Here is a 23,421-nt window from a genome sequence, read left to right as displayed (position 1 = left end):
AAATAAATAGAATAGATATGTACAAGTTAAATAAATGGAGTAATAAATATGTACAAACATATATACATCATCAACAATCGTATTTATTGAGCGCTTACTATGTGCAGAGCACTGTACTAAGCGCTTGGGAAGTACAAATTGGCAACATATAGAGACAGTCCCTACCCAACAGAGGGCTCACAGTCTAAAAAGGGGGAAACAGAGAACAAAACCAAAACATACGAACAAAATAAATAGAATAGATATGTACAAGGTAAATAAAGTAATAAATATGTACAAACATATATACATCATCATCATAAATCGTATTTATTGAGCACTTACTATGTGCAGAGCACTGTACTAAGCGCTTGGGAAGTACAAGTTGGCAACATATAGAGACAGTCTCTTCCCAACAGTGGGCTCACAGTCTAAAAATGGGGAGACAGAGAACAAAACCAAAACATACTAACAAAATAAAATAAATAGATGTGTACAAGTTAAATAAGTAAATAAATAAATGAACAGAGTAATAAATATGTACAAACATATATGCAGGTGCTGTGGGGAAGGGAAGGAGGTAAGATGGGGGGGGATGGAGAGGGGGACGAGGGGGAGAGGAAGGAAGGGGCTCAGTCTGGGAAGGCCTCCTGGAGGAGGTGAGCTCTCAGTAGGGCCTTGAAGGGAGGAAGAGAGCTAGTTTGGCGGATGACGGCTACTAAGCGCTTGGGAGGTACAAGTTGGCAACATATAGAGACGGTCCCTACCCAACAGTGGGCTCCCAGTCTATTTATCAATCACTAAATACCCACTGTTGGGTAGGGACTGTCTCTATATGTTGCCAACTTGTACTTCCCAAGCGCTTAGTCCAGTGCCCCGCACACAGTAGGCGCTCAATAAATACGATTGACGATGAAATACGATTGATTGATTGACGTCCCGGGGGCTGAGCCGCCGGACGGGCGCCCCTCGCAGCCGATTGGCTGAGCCGCCGGACGGGCGTCCCTCGCAGCCAATGGGCGAGGGGGACTTCGGGCGAGGGGGACTTCCGGCGAGGCCGGTCCCGCCCCCCGGGCTGGTGGAAGGGAGGGAGAGCGCGCGCGCGCTCGGGCGACGACCACAGGGGCGAGGAGAAGAAGGAGGAGGAGGAGGAGGAGGAAGAGGAAGAAGAAGAAGAAGAAGAAGAGGAGGCAACGGCCGCCCAGATGAGGGTCCGGAAAGCCTGTCTGCTGGTGCTGCTCCTGGGCCTGGCGCAGCTCGCCGTCCTGGCCGCCGCACGCGGGGAAGGGGTCGAAGGTCAGTGTGTGAGTGAGTGTGTGTGTGAGTGTGTGAGAGTCAGTGTGTGTCTCCTCAGCGGGGAGGACGACCGGAAGTTGGGGGAGCGGGCGGCAGGGGGACGAGGCCCTGAGGAGAATTAGCCCCCACATCATCAATCATCAATCATCATCATCAATCGCATTTATTGAGCGCTTACTATGTGCAGAGCACTGCACTAAGCGCTTGGGAAGTACAAGTTGGCAACATCTAGAGACGGTCCCTACCCACCAGTGGGCTCACAGTCTGAAAGGGGGAGACAGAGAACAAAACCAAACATACAGAATAAAATAAATAGAATAGATAGGTACAAGTAAAATAAATAGAGTAATAAATATGTACAAACATATATACAATCCCCACAGAATGAGGGGATTGGGCCGGCGTTCACTCAGGCCCAGAGAACTCACAGCGAGCCCGCTGTTGAGTAGGGGCAGTCTCTATATGGTGCCAACTTGGACTTCCCAAGCGCTTAGTACAGTGCTCTGCACATAGTAAGCGCTCAATGAATACGATAGAATGAATGAATACGTTGCCAACTTGTACTTCCCAAGCGGTTAGTACAGTGCTCTGCACGCAGTAAGCGCTCAATCAATACGATTGAATGTATATGTTGCCAACTTGTACTTCCCAAGCGCTTAGTACAGTGCTCTGCACGCAGGAAGCGCTCAGTCAATGCGATTGAATGAATGAATATGTTGCCAACTTGCACTTCCCAAGCGCTTAGTACAGTGCTCTGCACGCAGTAAGCGCCCAATCAGTACGGTTGAATGAATGAATATGTTGCCAACTTGTACTTCCCAAGCGCTTAGTACAGTGCTCTGCACACAGTAAGCGCTCAATCATCATCAATCGTATTGAGCGCTTACTGTGTGCAGAGCACTGTACTAAGCGCTTGGGAAGTACAAGTTGGCAACATATACAGTCCCTACCCAACAGTGGGCTCACAGTCTAAAAGGGGGAGACAGAGAACAAAACCAAACATACTAACAAAATAGAATAGATAGGTACAAGTAAAATAAATAAATAAATAGAGTAATAAATATGTACAAATATATATACAATCCCCACAGAATGAAGGGATTGGGCCGGCGATCACTCAGGCCCAGAGAACTCACAGTGAGCCCGCTGTTGGGTAGGGGCCGTCTCTATATGTTACCAACTTGTACTTCCCAAGCGCTTAGTACAGTGCTCTGCACACAGTAAGCGCTCAATCAATACACTTGAATGAATGAATATGCTGCCAACATGTACTTCCCAAGCGCTTAGTACAGTGCTCTGCACACAGTAAGCGCTCAATCAATACGATTGAATGAGTGAATGAATATGTTGCCAACTTGTACTTCCCAAGCGCTTAGTACAGTGCTCTGCACGCAGTAAGCGCTCAGTCAATACGGTTGAATGAATGCATATGTTGCCAACTTGTACTTCCCAAGCTCTTAGTACAGTGCTCCGCACGCAGTAAGCGCTCAATCATGAGTGACTATGTTGCCAACGTGTACTTCCCAAGCGTTTAGTAAAGTGCTCTGCACGCAGTAAGCGCTCAATCAATACGGTTGAATGAATGAATGAATATGCTGCCAACTTGTACTTCCCAAGCGCTTAGTTCAGTGCTCTGCACGCAGTAAGCGCTCAGTCAATACGGTTGAATGAATGAATATGTTGCCAGCTTGTACTTCCCAAGTGCTTAGTCCAGTGCTCTGCACGCAGTAAGCGCTCAATCAATACGGTTAAATGAATGAATGAATGAATATGTTGCCAACTTGTACTTCCCAAGCGCTTAGCTCTCTTCCTCCCTTCAAGGCCCTACTGAGAGCTCACCTCCTCCAGGAGGCCTTCCCAGACTGAGCCCTTTCCTTCTTCTCCCCCTCGTCCCCCTCTTCATCCCCCCATCTTACCTCCTTCCCTTCCCCACAGCACCTGGATATATGTATATGTGTTTGTACATATTTATTACTCTATTTATTTTACTTGTACATATCTATTCTATTTATTTTATTTTGTTAGTATGTTTGGTTTTGTTCTCTGTCTCCCCCTTTTAGACTGTGAGCCCACGGTTGGGTAGGGACTGTCTCTATATGGTGCCAACTTGTACTTCCCAAGCGCCTAGTACAGTGCTCTGCACGCAGTAAGCGCTCAATGAATACGATAGAATGAATGAATATGTTGCCAACGTGTACTTCCCAAGCGCTTAGTACAGTGCTCTGCACGCAGTAAGCGCTCAATCAATACGGTTGAATGAATGAATGAATATGTTGCCTACTTGTACTTCCCAAGCGCTTAGTACAGTGTTCTGCACGCAGTAAGCGCTCAATCAATATGGATGAATGAATGAATATGTTGCCGACTTGCACTTCCCAAGCGCTTAGTACAATGCTCTGCACGCAGTAAGCGCCCAATCAATACGATTGAATGAATGAATATGTTGCCAACTTGTACTTCCCAAGCGCTTGGTACAGTGCTCTGCACACAGTAAGCGCTCAATCATCATCATCATCAATCGTATTGAGCGCTTACTGTGTGCAGAGCACTGTACTAAGCGCTTGGGAAGTACAAGTTGGTAACATGTAGAGACAGTCCCTACCCAACAGTGGGCTCACAGTCTAAAAGGGGGAGACAGAGAACAAAACCAAACATACTAACAAAATAAAATAAATAGAATAGATATGTACAAGTAAAATAAATAAATAAATAGAGTAATAAATATGTACAAACATATACAGGTGCTGTGGGGAACAATCAATATGATTGAATGAATATGTTGCCAACTTGTACTTCCCAAGCGCTTAGTACAGTGCTCCGCACGCAGGAAGCGCTCAATCAATACGAGTGAATGAATGAAAAGCGAAGGGACTTGCCCCAGGGAATCATTCATTCATTCAATCGTATTGACTGAGCGCTTCCCGTGTGCACAGCACTGTATTTCATTCATTCAATCGTATTTATTGAGCGCTTACTGTGTGCAGAGCACTGTACTAAGCGTTTGAAGTACAAGTCGGCAATATATAGAGACGGTCCCTGTCCAACAACGGGCTCACAGTCTAATGGTATTAGTTAAGCGCTTACTATGTGCCAAGCGCAAAAGTAGGTACAGGCAAATCAGGTTGGACGCAGTGTCCCTGGCCCACGTGGGGCTCACAGTCTCAATCCCCATTTTCCAGATGAGGGAACTGAGGCCCAGAGCAGTGACTTGACCAAGGTCACACAGCAGACAAGTGGCAGAGTCGGGATTGGAACCCGTGACCTGACTCTAGCCACTACGCCATGCTGCTTCAGCGCTCTCAGGCAAGGGGTGGAAACGAAATGATAATAACGGTGATGGTATTTGTTCAGCGCTTCCTAGGTAGCAGGCACTGGGCTAAGCGCTGGGGTAGGCACAGGTCCTGCCCCTCGTGGCCCTCACTCCCCCATCTCCATTTTACTGATGAGGCCCAGAGAAGTGAAGTGACTTACCCAGGGTCACACAGCAGACAAGAGGCAGAGCTGGGATGATAATGAGCCTGTTGTTGGGCAGGGATTGCCTCTATTTGTTGCTGAATTGTACTTTCCAAGCGCTTAGTACAGTGCTCTGCTCTGCTAAGCACTTAGTAAATAAGATTGAATGAATGAACAGTAATAATATTTGTTTAGGACTTACTATGTGCCAGGCACTGTACCTTATCCGCTGGGGCGGATACAGGCAAATCGGGTTGGAGACAGACCCTGCCCGTGCATCATCATCATCATCAATCGTATTTATTGAGCGCTTACTATGTGCAGAGCACTGTACTAAGCGCTTGGGAAGTACAAATTGGGAACATATAGAGACAGTCCCTACCCAACAGTGGGCTCACAGTCTAAAAGGGGGACACAGAGAACAAAACCAAACATACTAACAAAATAAAATAAATAGAATAGATATGTACAAGTAGAATAAATGAATAAATAAATAAATAGAGTAATAAATATGTACAAACATATACATATATACAGGTGCTGTGGGGAAGGGAAGGAGGTAAGATGGGGGGATGGAGAGGGGGACGAGGGGGAGAGGAAGGAAGGGGCTCAGTCTGGGAAGGCCTCCTGGAGGAGGTGAGCTCTCAGTAGGGCCCTCACAGTCTCCATTTCCATTTTACAGGTGAAGGAACTGAGGCACAGAGAAGTGAAGTGACTTGCCCTAGGTCTCTCAGACAAGGGGTGGAGCCGGGCTTATAAGAATAATGATGGCATTTGTTAAGCGCTTACTATGTGCCAGGCACTGGGCTAAGCAGATAGGTTGGATTCGGTCCCTGTCCCACGCCGGGCACACAGTCTCCATCCCCATTTTACAGATGAGGGAACTGAGGCACAAAGAAGTGAAGTGACTTGCCCAGTCACACAGCAGACGAGGGGCAGAGCCGGGATTGGAACCCATGACCTGACTCCCAGGACCGTGTGAGAAAGAAGTAGGATCTGTGGGGAGGTGGCCCTTGATGATGTCAAGTTTTCTGAGGGTTTTTTTCTTTTTAAAGTATTAAGGGCTTCCTAGGTGCCAGGCACTATCCTAAATGCTGGGGTAGATAAAAGCTAACCTGGTTGGACACTGTCCCTCGTGGGGGCTCAGTCTCCCCCTTTTACAGATGAGGTAACTGAGGCACAGAGAAGTGAAGTAACTTACCCAAGGTCACACAGCAGGCAAGTGGCAGAGCCGGGACTAGAGACTTCTGTTTCCCTGGCCCGTGCTGTATCCATTAGGTCACTCTGCCCCAAAGCAAGTGCATAATACAGCGTGCTGTACTTAGTACAGTACGGTAATTGTGGTATTGAGCATTTTCTCTGTGCCAAGCACTGTACTCAGCACTGGGGTAGGTACAAGATAGGTCCCACTTGGGGCCCGCAGCCTAAGCAGGAGGAAGAATATCATTATCATCATCATCAGTTGTATTTATTGAGCGCTTTCTGTGTGGAGAGCACTGTACTAAGCGCTTGGGAAGTACAAGTTGGCAACATACAGAGACAGTCCCTACCCAACAGTGGGCTCACAGTCTAAAAGGGGGAGACAGAGAACAAAACCAAACATACTAACAAAATAAATAGAATAGATATGTACAAGTAAAATAAATAGAGTAACAAATATGTACAAACATATATACATATATACAGGTGCTGTGGGGAAGGGAAGGAGGTAAGATGGGGGGGGGGGGGGGTGGAGAATAGGTATTGAATCAGTAAGTGCCATTGATGAAAGCGCAGCGACACGTTAAAATGGTGAGAGTTTGAGGAGCTAAAAATGGTTAGGCCCACAGCTCTCTTGTAACTACAATATCAGAGTATCTTGTACCCACCCCTAGCGTTTAGCACAGTTTAGTTGACATAGAGTAAGTGCTTAATAGATATTATTATTGTTCTTTTTGCCTTGGAAAGAATGAATACCTTAGTTTTAGCCATTTAAATATTTTCAAATCAGTTTACAGGATGTGATCACTAAACTTTTATAGCCCCTGCCCTCTGCCTACTTGCTATGAGCTGTCTAGTTTTTCCTCAGGCGATATGACTGCAAGGCAAAGGCAAATGAAATCTGGGAGTCCTGATAAGGGTTTCTTTGTTTTGGTTTGGGTTTTTTTGTGGAGTAGAGGAGCTTTTGGTGTCAAAAGTCTCTGCTTAATGCCATTCTTCCAAATGCAGAGTAACCACAAATGTAGATTAAACTCTTAAGTCATTTTCAAGTAGAAAATGGGAACTGAAACACCTACTGATGTGGATGAAGTGTTGTGTTTGCCTAAAACCAAACGCATTTCAAAGGTAGGATGTTTGAACTGCTTGAGTGAGAGCTGGGGTGTTGCAGGAAATAGCCTGACCTCAAGTTTAGACCAAAGTAATACACGATATTAAACTTTACAGCAGCAACGGTGGAACTTTCCCATAACCCTTTTCCCCCTGGGCAATTTAATCATTGTAAGAGGACTGGAAACTGATAGATATGTTTATAGGTATTGATGACCACCCCACCCACCCACCCACACACTCGCAATTTGAGAAGGTCAGTCGGGAATTCTGTTGGTCTCTGTGTTTTAAATTAGGAATAACGCTGATGGGTTTACTCCAGTGGATGAATTACCTTCTTGTATACAGTTAGAAAGTGATAAAAGTCTCAAGGGAGTGAGACTCCAGGGATGCTGTAGGATGGATAGATTGGTTTGTACCTCCAGGCATGAGATTCTACACTTAAGTAGTTTTCTGTTGGGGTAAACAAAACTTCCCACTGCCTGGAACCAGCATTGAGGGGGAACTGGACTCAAGCTTAAGTGAGAGGGGGCTGGATGGAAGGGGGCAGCCAGCCCCACGAGCAACATCAATCAATCAGTCAATCGTATTTATTGAGCGCTTACTGTGTGCAGAGCACTGTACTAAGCGCTTGGGAAGCACAAGTTGGCAACACATAGAGACGGTCCCTACCCAACAGTGGGCTCAGTCTAGAAGGGGGAAACAGAACAAAACAAAACATTAACAGAATAAAATAAATAGAATAGGTATGTACAAATAAAATAGAGTAATAAATACGTACAAACATATATACAGATGCTGTGGGGAAGGGAAGGAGGTAAGGCGGGGGGATGGAGAGGGGTAGGAAGGGGAGAGCAATCAATCGTATTTATTGAGCGCTTACTGTGTGCAGAGCACTGGACTAAGCGCTTGGGAAGTACAAGTTGGCAACGTATAGAGACAGTCCCTACCCAACAGTGGGCTCAGTCTAGAAGGGGGAAACAGAACAAAACAAAACATTAACAGAATAAAATAAATAGAATAGGTATGTACAAATAAAATAGAGTAATAAATACGTACAAACATATATACAGATGCTGTGGGGAAGGGAAGGAGGTAAGGCGGGGCGGATGGGGAGGGGTAGGGGGGGAGAGGAATCAATCAATCATATTGAGCGCTTACTGTGTGCAGAGCAGTGTACTAAGCGCTTGGGAAGTACAAGTTGGCAACGTATAGAGACAGTCCCTACCCAACAGCGGGCTCACAGTCTAGAAGGGGGGAGACAGAGAACAAAACCAAACATATTAACAAAATAAAATAAATAGAATAGATATGTACAAGTAAAATAAATAAATAGAGTAATAAATATGTACAAACATATATACATAAACCTAGGGACCCAGGGTTCCAATTGCCTGGGACTGGCCAAAGGGGAGAGGCCCGATTCTTCCCCCCAGCAACTTATACTGGCTTTAGGACCCACAGGACTGAAGCAGAGATAGGCCCGAGACAGTTCCTGCCCCCTGGTTTTTAGCACCTCACTGCCTCACGCTTAACTTCAGGACATAGAAGGGTAATGCTGCTGGCCTTCACCCTCTCATGCCCATCATCCCTCTCCCCCTCCATGCCTTGCTGTTTGGGCAAGAGGAATCTCCGCCTTCAGCTACCCCGGGCACAGACTGCCAACCACTTCTGTCTAGCTTACCAAAGCAGTGGGGGAGGAGACATCTACTCTGTCCCTTTGACCCAGCTACTTTCTTAGCAGGTCTCTTACACAAAGGTACAGTGTTCCCCAGGCCATAAAATCCCTTCCCGGTTTCAGGTGTGGGGTTACTCTGGTGTATCTGCAGCCAAAGAGATGCCATCGCTTTTTCATGTACCACAATATCACCCTCCTACCTCTCTGAGACACCCAGCCTTTGTGGAATGCATTTGAAAGAACTAAACTTGTGCTCCTTTGTCCGGTGGTGGTTCTGTATTTCTTTGTTTACCCTTTAAGACAACAAAGCAATAATAGTCACTCAGTTGAGCAACTCTGCTTAACTAAAGAGAGGACCTCCCAAAATAAATTACTGTGAATTCAGTAGTGTAGGTGTAGTAGCAGCATGGCTTAGCAGAGAGAGCACGGGCCTGGAGTCAGAAGGACCTGGGTTCTTATTCCGACTCCACCATATATCTGCTGTGTGACCTCAGGCAAGTCACTTAACTTCTCTGTGCCTCCGTTACCTCATCTGTAAAATGGGGATTGATAGCGTGAGCCCATTTTGGGAGAGGGACTGTGTCCAACCTGATTAACCTGTATCTACCCTTTTGCTTAGAACAGTGCTTGCTTGGCACACAATACGCACTTAAGTGTCATTATTATCATTATTCCTTGTGGGCTTCCCTAGTTGGCAGAGTACTGTGGTGGTCACTCCACGTTGTCCCTGCAGCCGAGGTAGCAAACTGGATTGAGTGATTCCATTTTGGCAGCTGAGTGACTGAGTGCCTGTTGGGAGAAGAAGACTTTTCACTGATGCTAGGAAATGAATATAAAAGCAAATGGCTCCACTCTTGCTTTAGAGGAATTTGCCATCTAATGGCACAGGCACTGTGACAGGGGTGGTGTCTTCTCGCTGCCTCTGCTTTGGTGCTGGCCTTTTAAGTGTCTAGAAGCCACTCCCAAAATCACCCACTTTTTCCCCTCCAGAGCTCAAGGATTTAAAGTACAGCTACCTTGTGCTCTCTCCGTTTTGCGGGGACCCAGCTTTAGATTTTCAGGCTGGGCCGACTGTGAAGTTTGTGCAGATTTTACTATGGTTTGGGATTTTAAACAACTTCAGTTCCATGGCAAATGTCTTTTAAAGCAAGGTCTAGTGTGTTGGAGTCAGCAATTGGTTCCCGCATTGGGCATGAATTAGATTTTATATAGTGTTTTTCTTCCCAGAGCATTTTGGCAGTACTTAGATTAATTTTTGCCATTTTTGCCATGAGAAGCAGCGTGGCTCAGTGGAAAGAGCATGGGCTTTGGAGTCAGAGGTCGTGGGTTTGAATTCCGACTCCACCACAAGTCTGCTGTGTGACCTTGGGCAAGTCACTTAACCTCTCTGAGCCTCAGTTCCCTCATCTGTAAAAATGGGCATTAAGACAGTGAGCCCCACGTGGAACAACTTGATCACATTGTATCCCCCCCAGCGCTTAGAACAGTTCTTTGCACATAGTAAGCGCTTAACAAATGCCATCAGTATTATTATTATTATTATTTGCTTGTATCCACCCTAACGCTTAGTACAGTGCCTTGCACATAGTGCTTAACAAATGCTATAATTATTATTATTACTGAAGTCTTTTTCAGATATCAGGTACCTTGAGCAAATCACTTAACTTCTCTGGCTCTTAGTCACCTTATGTGTAAAGTGGGGATTGAGTCTTTGAGCCCCTTGTGGGACAGGGACTGTGTCCAACCCGATTCGCTTTTATCCATCCCAGCACTTATTACAGCGCCTGGCACATAGTAAGTGCTTAACAAATGCCGTTATTATTATTATCATTACCCTCCCCACTCTGCTAGCCAAAGACTTATTTCTCCCATACTCCACCAATACCCTACAAGATCTGAAGTTAAAAAAAAAAACCCACCTCCCCTTTAGCTCTTGCCCGATCTCAGCTGCAGCTGAGTTCTAGTTTGTGATTTGGGCTAGTGTTTAGAGGGAGAATGTTGTATTTCTAGCTAGACCCACTCTCGAGGTGAATGGAGGCATAATTTCCGTGCTGGAGCAAGAGCCGAAAAAATTTCACCTTCCAAATTCCCTGGGCTCCAGCCAGAGCTGTGGAAACTGGATTCTGATCTGAGCAAGGCCCTTTAGCATCTTCGCAGGCTCCAGCACTTTGCAAGGAATGGGGAGAGAAAGATGACAACTGCTTCTTTTAGAGAGCCTTAGCTTCCCTAAATAAAATGAAATGTGCAACCCCTGGAAGTGTTGTTGGAGACTTCATTGTTTTAGATTCCTGGACCTACCAAAAGGCAAGAGGAATAGACTTAGTGGCCCCCAACTAACTTCTGGTTATTCAGATGATATCTAAAATGAATAGTGCCAGCCCGTTTTGAGTTGCAGAGGGTTTCTCAGAATAGGTCACGAGCCCAACTTGTAGAGTGGTCTGTGGACCCAGCGGCTCACCCTCTGGGGTCTTTGTTTTAATCCCTTCTGTTAGCCCAATCTTACTGATCCTAAAGATGCTATAATGCGTCATGTGAAGACTACTTTCAAGTAAAATTACTGCAGTATTTTAGTTCACCCTTTCTCCGCAGGCTCACAAGCCCAACACTGAAGGATTTTTTTGTATGTTTGAGAAATAAGTAAAAATGTACTGGCCCTCTCCCCCTCGCCCCCCTCCCCCCCAAAAAAAAAGAATCTGGGTATTTTTCCTCTTTTCTAGATGGAGTGACTCAATCATGGGCATTTGCTGAACACCTAAGCACCCGGGAGAGTACAGTAGAAGTCAGAGTCAGGAAAGGCGTTCACACCTGGGAGATTGTTTGCAGTTTGTGGTTTTTAATCCTCTGGGTTTGGTTTCCCCACTGTTTGTTTTCCTAGATTCACTTACCAAAGAGGAGGAGGATGATATTGATGATGATGACGATGATGAGGTTGATGACGAGGATGATGACGACAACGATGATGACGATGACTCGGAAGTAAAAGAAGAAAATGGAGTCTTGGTCCTAAATGATGCAAACTTTGACATCTTCGTTGCCGATAAAGACACTGTCTTGTTGGAGTTCTATGCTCCTTGGTAGGCCACACAATAATCAATCAATCAGTGGTGTTTGTGAAGGGCAGAGCACTGTACTAAGCGCCTGCAAGAGTAAAATACAACAGAGTTGGTAGAGCGCTCCCTGCCCACATGAGCTTACAGTCTAGACATGGAGGTGGACGTTAATGGGCTAGCATTCGAGGTCTGGAGTCTGTTTCATAAGTGCTCACTCTTGGTTCTTCTGGTTCTTTCTGTCTTGCATCCAGTCATTGGAAGTAGATTGTAACTCCCTTGAGGACAGAGAGCTCATCTACTGTACTGTACTGTCCCAGGTGCTTAAATAGTACTCTGTGCACAGTTAAGTGCTCAATAAATTCTATTATACTATGTGTTTGTATTTATATCTGAAAAGTGGGGGGTTGGTGTACTTGGGTTATACATCTTCCAATATCAGCTCTCCTATTTCTTGAGTGAGACAGGAAGTGTAGCCTAATGGAAAAATCTTACTGGACTTGGGGAAGTCTTGGGAGGCCTTCTAGACTGTGAGCCCACTGTTGGATAGGGACTGTCTCTATATGTTGCCAACTTGTACTTCCCAAGCGCTTAGTGCTCTGCACACAGTAAGTGCTCAATAAATACGATTGATTGATTTTATAGTCGATGGCATTGAAATCTCCATGGCACAAAGTAAAGCTGTTGTAAAAAAAAAAAAAAAAAATGTTTTCCCTTCCACCTAAATCTGTTCTCAGGTGTGGCCATTGCAAGCAGTTTGCTCCAGAGTACGAAAAAATCGCCAAGACTCTGAAGGAGAACGACCCTCCCATTCCCGTGGCCAAGGTAGACGCCACCACAGCCTCTTCTGTGGCCAGCCGGTTTGACGTGAGCGGCTACCCCACCATCAAAATCCTGAAGAAGGGCCAGCCAGTGGATTACGAGGGCTCCAGGACCGAGGCAGGTAAGTCAAGGTCCTGCCTCCTCCTCCTCCTCCTCCTCCTCCTCTTCCTCTTCCTCCTCCTCCTCCTCTTCTTCCTCCTCCTCGAGTTTTGGAGCAGGAGTTCAGGAGTCTGAGGGGTAGGGAACGGGTCCCAGAAGGCAACTAAAATGGATGTTGCCAGCTGTGGCTGGTGGAGAGCAGCGTTCAAACAAATAAAGAACAGGCAGGGCCAGCCCAGCGCTCGACACCTTCCCGGCAACAGTGGGGTTTGAGGAGCTGACATCCTTCCAGTAATGCAGTCCATTTCTGCCCCAGGATCATGTAAGGAGTAGAAGGAAAACACCATGCTAGCTGGGTGGGCCAGAACTCTCCAACCTTTTAGATTGGGGGATGTGGAGAGCCTGGACATTGAGGAATGAATTGGAGCGAGGGTCTCGGGAACAGATCATTTTGACCTGGGGAACTGTGACGAGTTGGGTAGCTTTAATATTGGCGGGAGCCTAAATCAATTAAAATAAGATCCTGGGGTATTTTTTTATTTTTATTTTTATTTTTTTTTTGTTAGAATTGTTGAGTTAATATAGGGGTAACCGCTTGGGCCAGTTTTCAAATTTCCTGTATCAAATGATGAATGGAGTAAAAAAAAGTTTGTATCACCCTTGGAGAGTCCCAGAGAAGCAGTGTGGCTCAGTGGAACGAGCATGGGCTTGGGAGTAAGAGGTCATTGGTTCTAATCCCAGCTCTGCCACTTGTCAGCTTGTGACTTTGGGCAAGTCACTTAATTTCTCTGTGCCTGTTACATCTGTAAAATGGGGACTAAGACTGTGAGCCCCATGTGGGACAACCTGATTACCTTGTACCCCACCCCAACGCTTAGAATGGTGCTCGGCACATAGTAAGCGCTTAACAAATGCCATTACTGTTATAAATGCAGAGTTTGTAGGAAATCTGGTGTAGCTTCAGTCCCTCATATCAAAGCGTACCTCTCCTAGCCCATTTCTCATGCCCCTTAGAGAGATGTGCTCACAGGGCTAGATTTCTCTGCTCGCCCCTGAGCCCCCTAGTCCCTTCCAACTCTTCAGTCCCCGTTATTCATAAAAGCTACCTGCCTTGGGACTTCTCACTTGAGGTAAGCACCACCTCCTCCAGGCCCACCCCTGCCCTTTTATTTCCATTTGAGAGACCAAGAACACAGAATCAATTATTTCTGTGTGGTTCCTTTCAGAAATCGTGGCTAAAGTCAAGGAGGTCTCTCAACCCAACTGGACTCCTCCACCAGAAGTTACCCTGGTGCTGACCAAAGACAACTTCGACAAAGTAGTGAATGATGCAGACATTATTTTGGTCGAGTTCTACGCCCCATGGTAAGATGAAAGTGACTGTCAGAGTTTCACCCACACTGGGTGTTCTGCCAGGAAGCTCTAACTTCTGAGCAGTGGTGGTTGGAAAAGTGCAGTAAAGTTAAAAAAAACACAATCCCTACCCTCCAAGGGGAGCTTACAAACTAGTGGGGAGAAGGGATACTAAAATAACCCGTGCTCCGGGAAACAGCAGACAGTCGTGGCCAAATACAGGAGACAAGTGAAGAAAAGTTCAGTTTCCATAAGCCATACAAAAATGTCTGATACCATCAGTAAATCTAGTGTGTAGGAGCTCTGGAGTTTGAGCACTGTTACCTAGCTGCCTGTCGTGTCAGAAATAAGAGTACTTTTGTCAACCGTCTTCACAACACAGAGAATGGCAAAGAAGTCCCAGCTTTTTCAACTCGTTTTTCAGTTTTAAGTCTCCTTTTGGGGGGCTTCGCTTTCCACTTTCTCCATCCCCACCCCAAGCAGTGTCACCAACTTGCCTTAACCTTCCGTCTCCCGCTGCAGTGTGTTCTCTCACTGGCGGGCATAGGTGACTGATTTCTCTCAGCATGACAGTTGTCCTTGGCAGAGGCACCAGGAGTAGCCACCTTGCCGAGCGCAGTGACGTGTTGACGAGGTCGTTCGATCTGACAACTGGTTAAGTAATGTTTTGGCGGCTGCCAGGAACGACTTGAATTATCTTTTCTTCTTAGTGGCAGCCCCAGGGAGACTCTCAGAGTTGGAGGGAGTTGGCTTGTAGAAGTGGATTTGTGTCCCTCAGTGTCATTAGTAAAGCAGCAAATGATTAAGATAATAGGCCTCGGGAGTGGGGCGAGTGGCTCTCCTATTCTGGAGATTCCTGAAGGGTGGAAGACGGCGGGCCATGAGGAAGCTGGGAGAAGCTCAGGCAGCAATTACCAGCCAGCCAGTCAAGCCTAAAGTCATCATTGAGACCTTGGACACCAGGAGTTGGACAGTCTTGAGGAGAACCAGCCACTCTCTAGGTTTTAAAGAGAGTCGCTTTTCTGCTTTGACCGATTGTCTCAGTTGGACCAGGAGACTGTAACCTCCGTGGTGATAATGGGATTTGTCACCAAATGGTATTTGCCCATAGACTGTGACTCCCACATAGGACAGAGATTGTATCTGATCTGATTATCTTGTATCTACCCCAATGCTTTTTTTTAATGATATAAATAATAATAACAATTAAAACAGTGGTTTTTAAGCACTTGACTATGTACCAGGCACAGTACTAAGCACTGGGGTGGATACAATCAAATCAGGTTGGACACAGTCCCTGTCCCACATGGGGCTCGCAGTCTTAATCCCCATTTTACAGATGCGGTGACTGAGGCACAGAGAAGTAAAGTGACTTGTCCCATGTCACTCAGACAAGGGGTGGAGCCGGGATTAACTAGGTCCTTCTTATGGTGCTTAGCACAAAGTAAGTGCTTAACAAATACAGAGAAGCAGTGTGGTCTAGTGGATAGAACATGGGCCTGGAAGTAAGAAGGACCTGACTTCTAATCCCAGCTCTGCCATTTGTCTGCTGTGTGACCTTGGGCATGTCACTTCACTCTCCCTCCAGTACCTCATCTGCAAAAAGGGGATTAAGACTGTGAGCCCCATGTGGGACATAGGCTGTGTCCAACATGATTAGCTTGTATTCATTCATTCATTCAATCAGTCGTATTTATTGAGCGCTTACTGTGTGCAGAGCACTGTACTAAGCGCTTGGAAAGTACATCTGTCCAACGCTTAGTAAAGTGCATGGCACATGGTTAAAGCTTAACAAATACCATTTAAATTTTTTTTAAAAATCATCAAGATCCTTGAGGGCAGGGATCAGGTCTCCCAACTGTACTGTACTTTCCCAAACAGTACAGTGCTCTGCACACAGTAAGTGCTGAATAAATGCTATTGCTAGATGATCGGGCCGGGCAATTGAGGGATTTGAGCTGGGAAGAGCGTCAGATCCCAGGTGTAATGGGAGTCGCTGTGTCCGTTCTGGGAAAGAACAGAGATTCCCCTTGTAGTCTTGAGCTCTGAGGGCGAGCATGTGGTGGGGTTGCTTGGTCATTGTATCCCATTCCTCACTCCCACAGGTGTGGGCACTGCAAAAAACTGGCCCCCGAGTACGAGAAGGCCGCTAAGGAGCTCAGCAAGCGCACCCCACCCATTCCGCTTGCCAAAGTGGATGCCACCGCAGAGACGGATCTGGCCAAGCAGTTTGATGTGTCTGGCTATCCGACTCTGAAGATCTTCCGCAGGGGAAAGCCTTTTGATTACAACGGCCCACGAGAAAAATATGGTATGGGCTCTTTTTCTTTCTGCAGTCTCTATTCTTCCAGCTCTTCCGCTTGCTCTGGGCTTCAGTTTCCTTCTCTGTATAGTGGGTATGAAATACCCCTTCTCCCCCATTTTGGCTGTGAGCCCCATGTGAAACCGGGACTGTTTGTGATCTGCTTATCTCTTTTCTACTCCTGTGCCTGGCACGGGGTAAGCATTTTAAAAAATACTGCTTTTAATGGGAAGGAAGGGCACGTATTTTGAAATCGCTGTGGATTTTATTAGTCGGTACAGCCCACCCGAGAAGGTGCAAAACTTACTGTCCGTTCCTAAATTGCTGATGTGAGACCCGTTGTCCCACAAAGCAAGGAAGTGGTTCTTTGTGTGCCAAGAGCCTTCTTCTCAGGACTCCTCTGTGGTTCTAGGGATTGTCGACTACATGATTGAACAGGCTGGTCCTCCGTCTAAGCAGATTCTGTCTGTGAAGCAGGTTCAGGAGTTCTTAAAGGATGGAGATGATGTTATCATCATTGGTGTTTTTAAGGATGAAAATGACAACGCTTATAAGCTGTATCAGGATGCGGGTAAGTTGCTTGCGTCATATTCAAGATCTCAGTGATCATTTTAGACTTGACTGGCTGGTAATTGCTGCCTGAGCTTCTCTCAGCTTCCTTACGGCCCACAGTCTTCCATCATTCAGGAATCTCCAGAGAAGGAGAGCCAATCGCCCCGCCCCAAGGCCTATTATCTTAAACATCATTCGTGGCATTCATTCAATTGTATTTATTGAGCGCTTACTGTGTGCAGAGCACTGTACTAAGCACTTGGGAAGTACAAATTGGCAACATATATGACATATAGTAAACAAATTCCATAATAATAATGATCAAATAGCGAAACAAATTTGCCTATTTTTAATACCCTTTTCGTACGTGGATGTTGAGGAACTAGGCTTAAGTTTTAGGGTTTTTTTTCCCAAAAGACATTCTAATTTCAAGTATTTGAATTCTAATGGACACCTGCAAGAGCAGCCGTATCAGCCGACAGAAGTGAGAGGTTTGTGTTCAAGATCCTGCCACTTACGCTTTACTTTTCTCATTGCTTTTTCCAGCTAACAGCTTGCGAGAAGATTACAAATTCCACCATACCTTTAGCAGTGACATTGCCCAGTATTTGAAAGTGTCTCCCGGAAAGCTGGTTGTAATGCAGCCGGAAAAGTTCCAATCCAAATACGAGGCCAAGGCACACATTTTGGACATTCAGGTGAGGCACCGTTGAGGTTGTATAACGACCAGGGAGGTGGGAGGATGTCCACTCTTGTAGAAAGTTCATGTCCTTGGGCAATGGGTTTGAAAGCCAGAAATCACAGTCTGAGATATTGGGGTGTTTTCATGGAAAAAATGATTTTATCCCCCTCTTCTCTATCCCAGCCGGGAACTCAGTTCCCACTCCTTGCGGTTTGCTGTCTTCCTGCTGTGTCATCTGTCCATGCTGGGTGGGGGGGGGGGATTCGGCAACCAGTAATCAATAATATTTACTGGTTGCTTACTCTGTGCAGAGCTCTGTACTAAGCGCTTGGGAGAGTAAACCAGTAGAGCAAGTAGACACCCTGAATTCGGAGTCATGGAGAGCGGGGAACTCCTTTGGGGCCGGCTTGAACCAGAGCGGAGACTTGGCCCCAATCTCCGCCTCCGATGACCTCCATGCTGGAGCCTGGAGTTTTCGGACTTCTTCTCTAGGCCGGGGCCCTTTGCGCTCTTGGGATCACAAATGCTCAGTTGAGAGACCCACCTTACGTAAACGTGTGATGGTTCCCCATCAGTAAGCGGCTGCTGCTCTCTGTTAAATAGGACTCTACCGCAGGGTCAGCCATAAAGGACCATGTGACCAAGCACGCTTTGCCCTTAGTGGGTCATCGCAAGACGTCCAACGATGCGAAGCGGTACACCAAGCGCCCACTGGTGCTTGTCTATTACAGCGTCGACTTCAGCTTCGACTACCGAGTGGGTGAGTTTGCGGAGGTTAGCAGTGGTTGTCTGTCAGTTTCACTTCCTTCTTTCTAGAGTATCTAATGGCCTTGAAAGTCGGTGGGCTTATTTAGCCACCTGCAAAGTTGCTCTGAACCCTGTGCATTGCAGAACTGGTAGGATAGCAACTGTGCCTGTGCTTTGCCTAGATGAAAGCCTACATCTTTGTCCTCTCCCCCTCCCCTTCCATTTCTCCCCTTCTCTTTCCCTCTCTTCCTCTCTCTGTCTCTTCCCTCCCTCTCTCCTCCTCTCCCTTTCCCTCTCTTCCTTTCCCTCTCCCCCCACCCCCACTTTTGCCCTCACCATTCTCCCTGTCGTTTTCCCCCCTCGTCGGTCTCACGGGCCTTGTCCTGGGAACCCAGAGATGTGTTTTTTCCACTCTGAGGCCCCTCCTACCTGTGAGAAGGAAGCGGGCACTGCCAGCATGCTGGTGCTGAAGGAATGGGGCTGCTTAGGGGGAGTTAGAGATTTGGCTTCATATTGCTAACCCTCCTTCCCTTCCTTTTCTCCTCCCCCTGGCCCCAGCCCTAGCCAGTTGCCCGTTTCCTTCTCTCCTCCCGCAGCCTTGGACCATGGCGCGGCTCTCCTCCCTGCTGCCAGATCCCCGTCACTGGCACCGCTGTCCCGCCCTGGTCCATCCCTGCTTTATTCAGTTTCTGGATAATTCCCCTGGCCGAGACGAGCTTTGACCCCGAGAGGTGGCTCGGGATCCCTTATTGAAACTGTGGCAGTAAGGAAGGGCTCCTGGAGCCCCTCATTTTAGAGGAACCTGGAAGACATGCCCTGAAGCTTCCAGCGGTGGTGGTGGTCTTCCTCTTCACCCAAATGTTCCCCGGACACCCTCCTTATCCTTCCCCCCGACCCCCACCCTCGGGCCTAGAGCGAGACACGTTCGGGGCGAGCCCTTTCCTTGACTACCCTGGCCTCTGCTCGGTTTCAGCCACCCAGTACTGGAGGAACAAGGTCCTGGAGGTGGCCAGGGACTTCCCTGAGTACACCTTCGCCATTGCCGATGAGGAGGACTACTCAAGCGAGGTGAAGGACCTGGGGCTGAGCGACAGCGGCGAAGACGTGAACGCGGCCATCCTCGCCGAGGACGGCAAGAAGTACGCCATGGAGCCCGAGGAGTTTGATGCCGACGTGCTCAGGGAGTTTGTGCGGGCCTTCAAGAAAGGTGTGTTGTCTGGGTGGGCTCCGGTGCGGGGTGGGATGCTCCCTGTCATTCCGGAGCAGAATAGTCAAGCACGCACAAGCGCGTGCACGGCAACACACCTCACACCATCAGGCCTCGGCCACAGGACCGCTTCGTTTTAGGGTCCCCCCCACCCCGGTTCAGCTTCCCCCATGAAGAAGCAGGAGTCACATTTCTCCCCTTGGTTTGGCATAGCAAATGCCTTTCCCAGCCGCCTGGCCATCGTAACCACTGGACTCGTGTCTTCCTCCGATTCCCCTGATGGAGCTTGTGTCAAGTGGAAGTGGGCAGCATGTGGGAGCTGAGAGGAGTCCATGCCCCTGTATCTCCCTTAAGGATTGTGGGCGAGAAGGGAGGGTTGGTAATTAATAATAATAATCATCATCATCATCAATCGTATTTATTGAGTGCTTACTATATGCAGAGCACTGTACTAAGCGCTTGGGAAGTACAGATTGGCAACATATAGAGACAGTCCCTACCCAACAGTGGGCTCACAGTCTAAAAGGGGGAGACAGAGAACAAAACCAAACATACTAACAAAATAAAATAAATAGAATAGATATGTACAAATAAAATAAATAGAGTAATAAATATGTACAAACATATATACAGGTGCAGTGGGGAAGGGAAGGAGGTAAGATGGGGGGATGGAGAGGGGGATGAGGGGGAGAGTAAGGAAGGGGCTCAGTCTGGGAAGGCCTTCTGGAGGAGGTGAGCTCTCAGCAGGGCCTTGAAGGGAGGAAGAGAGCTAGCTTGGTGGATGGGCAGAGGGAGGGCATTCCAGGCCCGGGGGATGACGTGGGCTGGGGGTCGATGGCGGGACAGGCGAGAGCGAGGTACGGTGAGGAGATCAGCGGCGGAGGAGCGGAGGGTGCGGGCTGGGTTAATAGTCTGCCAGTCTACAGTGACTGTGAGAGGAGAGCTTAATAATAATGGCATTTATTAAGTGTTTACTATGTGCAAAGCACTGTTCTAAGAGCCGGGGAGGTTACAAGGCGATCAGGTTGTCCCACAGGAGGCTCACAGTCTTCATCCCCATTGTACAGATGAGGGAACTGGGGCACAGAGAAGTTAAGTGACTTGCCCAAAGTCACACAGCTGACAACTGTCAGAGCCGGGATCTGAACCCACGACCTCTGACTCCAAAGTCCGTGCTCTTTCCAATGAGCCACGCTGTTTCCGGTGGTAGTTGTCGCCAGAGGCCTGCCCAGGTTTGAGCCCGGCAGGGGGGCCTAGGCAGAGGGCTGGCCCACGCGGGAGCTTTCATGGGTCACTCACCACTCACGTGTCTGCCCCGTGTAGGCAAGCTGAAGGCGGTCATCAAATCCCAGCCCGTGCCCAAAAACAACAAGGGACCCGTGAAAATCGTGGTGGGGAAGACCTTCGACTCCATCGTGATGGACCCCAAGACGGACGTCCTCATAGAGTTCTACGCCCCGTGGTGCGGCCACTGCAAGCAGCTGGAGCCCGTGTACGTGGAGCTGGGAAAGAAGTACAGGCACCAGAAGAGCCTGGTCATCGCCAAGATGGATGCCACCGCCAACGACGCCACCAGCGACCGCTACAAGGCGGAGGGCTTCCCCACCATCTATTTTGCCCCGAGCACCGACAAAAAGAACCCTATCAAATTTGAAGGTGGGAACAGGGATCTGGAGCATTTGAGCAAGTTCATCGAAGAGCACGCCACAAAACTGAGCAGGACAAAAGAAGAGCTCTGAAGGGGCGGGGAGGGGAGGACGAAGATGTCTACGTTGTAGTAATTGCGGGTTCCCGACGCGGAGGGGGCGGGAAGGGGTTGTGGAGGGTTAGTGGCCAGTTGAGGGGAGAGGAGATTTGGATGTTAACAGTTGCAGCATCTTTTTTTTAATTTTATATTTCTTCCGATGTGGACACTGAACGCGGCTGTGAACGTTTGAAAATAATTATGGTTCTGATCTTTGGAGGAAAATCTACTTTCTGTTTTTGTCATTATTTGGGGCTTGGTTTGAATTTTGGTTTGGCTTCCCTTTTTTTTTTTTCTTCTCTTCTCCCACTGTGTTTGGTGTGTTTTCTTTCCCAAAGCGAACGGGTTAAGTCTCAGATTTTGCATGTGTTTGTTTTGGGGGGGTGTTTTTTTATATATTTAAACTTTAAAAGAAAAACAAGCTGCCAGATCACTTTGATTTTTTTGCTTTATTTTTCCATTGCCTGAAATATGTCTGAGGTGGCCTGGTTGGTTTGATTTTGGTTTTTTTTTTTGTTTCTTTGCTCTGAGTTTCCTTTTGATTTTCTTTGTAAGATACTCTTTCGAGAGGTCTCCGTTCACGGGAGAGACGGCGGGCATCTCCACTAGACTCCAGCTTTCCTGTCGCCGGGGGTTTGGTGGTCTTTCCGATTAGTCCACCGCTGGCGGCAGCGTACAGCAGTGAGACTCTTTCAGTGATTTCCACCTTTTGGTATTTTAATCCCGGTCGTTCTGGTGTGGTCACTTGGCGGCATTTTGGGAGCCTATGCAACTCCCAAGGTGGCATCAGTGTGCCACCCTCATGCTCAGAGGCATCTAGGTCTCTTGGGAGAAAGCAAACCCTTGAACGTGCCCCTTCAGAGAAATCACCCTAAGCTCATTCCGTGGTTCCTTGGGCTCCGGTGTCACTGTCCACCAGGTCCCAAGTCTTCCTGCTCTTGGCTTTTTCCACTTTCACTGGTCTTTAACCCCATCTGTCTGCTCCACCTGTGCCCAGTTTGCCGGCTCTACTTGACTAGAAAGAAGTCTGTGGGCAAGGGGCCGTGGGGATGAACACCAGGGTTTGAAAAAAGTGAAGGAGGCGGTCTGGAGTCATTGGCTGGGGATAAGGAGGGAAGAATCAGTTAGGGTCTTCGGCATCTGTGAAATGAATGATGTCGCTCAGGGAAGGATTTCAGCTCTACCCCAGCTAAGAAGCCCCGCTTCAAACAGCTCATTCATTTCTCACGCTGCCCATCTCTCCCCATTGTGCAATATTGTGACCTCCCTCCTTTCCTCTGCCCCCAGCAGGGCTGGTTTAGCTTTCCAGAGTTTCTGGCAGAGAGGAGAGGTTCCAGTCTGTGCTGAGCTCCTCCTGGACGTGAGCTCACTTTTGTTCCCTTGGATGTTTCAACCCTGGAGGCCCCTCACTTGTGCATAAGGCTGCATGCCTTCTCGGTCTGGTGTGGGCCATCTTCGATCCAAGATCCCTGACCCGCTGTCCAGTGAGAGCCTGAAGAGCCAAAGTGGGGCAGCAGTGTCCACAAAGTTCTTGAAAGCCCTAAGCCCCCTCAGTATATGGTGGGCAGAGGCCCCAGGCCCTAAACTTTCTGGCTGTAGTTTCATCCGGGCATTTCCTTGGGGAGCTAATCCAGGTGGGAGCGGAGGACATGCCTACAATATGAGATGGCACTAAGATTGCCACACCTCACCTCAGGCAGAGTGCCCAGCATTAGCTTCCTCTTTGGTCACCGTGAAGCTCTCCCGTGAAGCCACAGAGGGCTCTCCAAAGAGTCCCTGATCTCCCAGGAAACGCAGGTAAAAGTAGTGGATTATTTTGCCTGATTCCATGGAGAACCACCTAATCAATCAATCAATCATATTTACTGAGCGCTTACTGTGTGCAGAGCACTTGGGAAGTACAAGTTGGCAACATATAGAGACAGTCCCTACCCAACAGTGGGCTCACAGTCGAAAAATGTCCCCCATTTCGCTTCGTCGCCGTTCATAGCTAGGCACATCGCCATCCTACCTGGATTGGAGCTGCATGGTCAAGAGCACAACTCATATCTCTAAATTGGTTTCCTCCATTCATTCATTCACTCATTCAATCGTATTTATTGAGCGCTTACTGTGTGCAGAGCACTGTACTAAGCACTTGGGAAGTACAAGTC

At 47.7% G+C, this 23,421-nt stretch overlaps 1 protein-coding gene across 1 annotated transcript; it reads left to right on the top strand.

The window, feature by feature from the left end:
• The first annotated feature begins 1,129 nt into the window (after nucleotides 1–1,129).
• On the top strand, nucleotides 1,130–21,698 carry PDIA4 (protein disulfide isomerase family A member 4). Its single transcript, XM_038760458.1, has 10 exons — nucleotides 1,130–1,275; nucleotides 11,589–11,787; nucleotides 12,498–12,703; nucleotides 13,908–14,046; nucleotides 16,140–16,345; nucleotides 16,749–16,907; nucleotides 17,435–17,586; nucleotides 18,174–18,330; nucleotides 19,291–19,524; nucleotides 20,848–21,698. The coding sequence occupies exons 1-10, from the start codon at nucleotides 1,185–1,187 to the stop codon at nucleotides 21,261–21,263; spliced, it is 1,959 nt and encodes a 652-aa protein (XP_038616386.1). The 5' UTR covers nucleotides 1,130–1,184; the 3' UTR covers nucleotides 21,264–21,698.
• Nucleotides 21,699–23,421: the final 1,723 nt, after the last annotated feature.

This window comes from Tachyglossus aculeatus, chromosome 18 (assembly GCF_015852505.1).
Source record: "Tachyglossus aculeatus isolate mTacAcu1 chromosome 18, mTacAcu1.pri, whole genome shotgun sequence".
Lineage (NCBI taxonomy): Eukaryota > Metazoa > Chordata > Mammalia > Monotremata > Tachyglossidae > Tachyglossus > Tachyglossus aculeatus.
The sequence above is the reverse complement of the archived record's forward strand: the minus strand, read 5'-3'. Positions and strand labels throughout refer to the sequence as shown.

Coding starts and splice junctions, on each gene's coding strand:
- PDIA4 (XM_038760458.1), top strand. CDS start 1,185: ATGAGGGTCCGGAAAGCCTGTCTGCTGGTGCTGCTCCTGGGCCTGGCG. Junction 14,047..16,139: donor GTCGAGTTCTACGCCCCATG/GTAAGATGAAAG, acceptor TCACTCCCACAG/GTGTGGGCACTGCAAAAAAC. Junction 19,525..20,847: donor TGTGCGGGCCTTCAAGAAAG/GTGTGTTGTCTG, acceptor TGCCCCGTGTAG/GCAAGCTGAAGGCGGTCATC.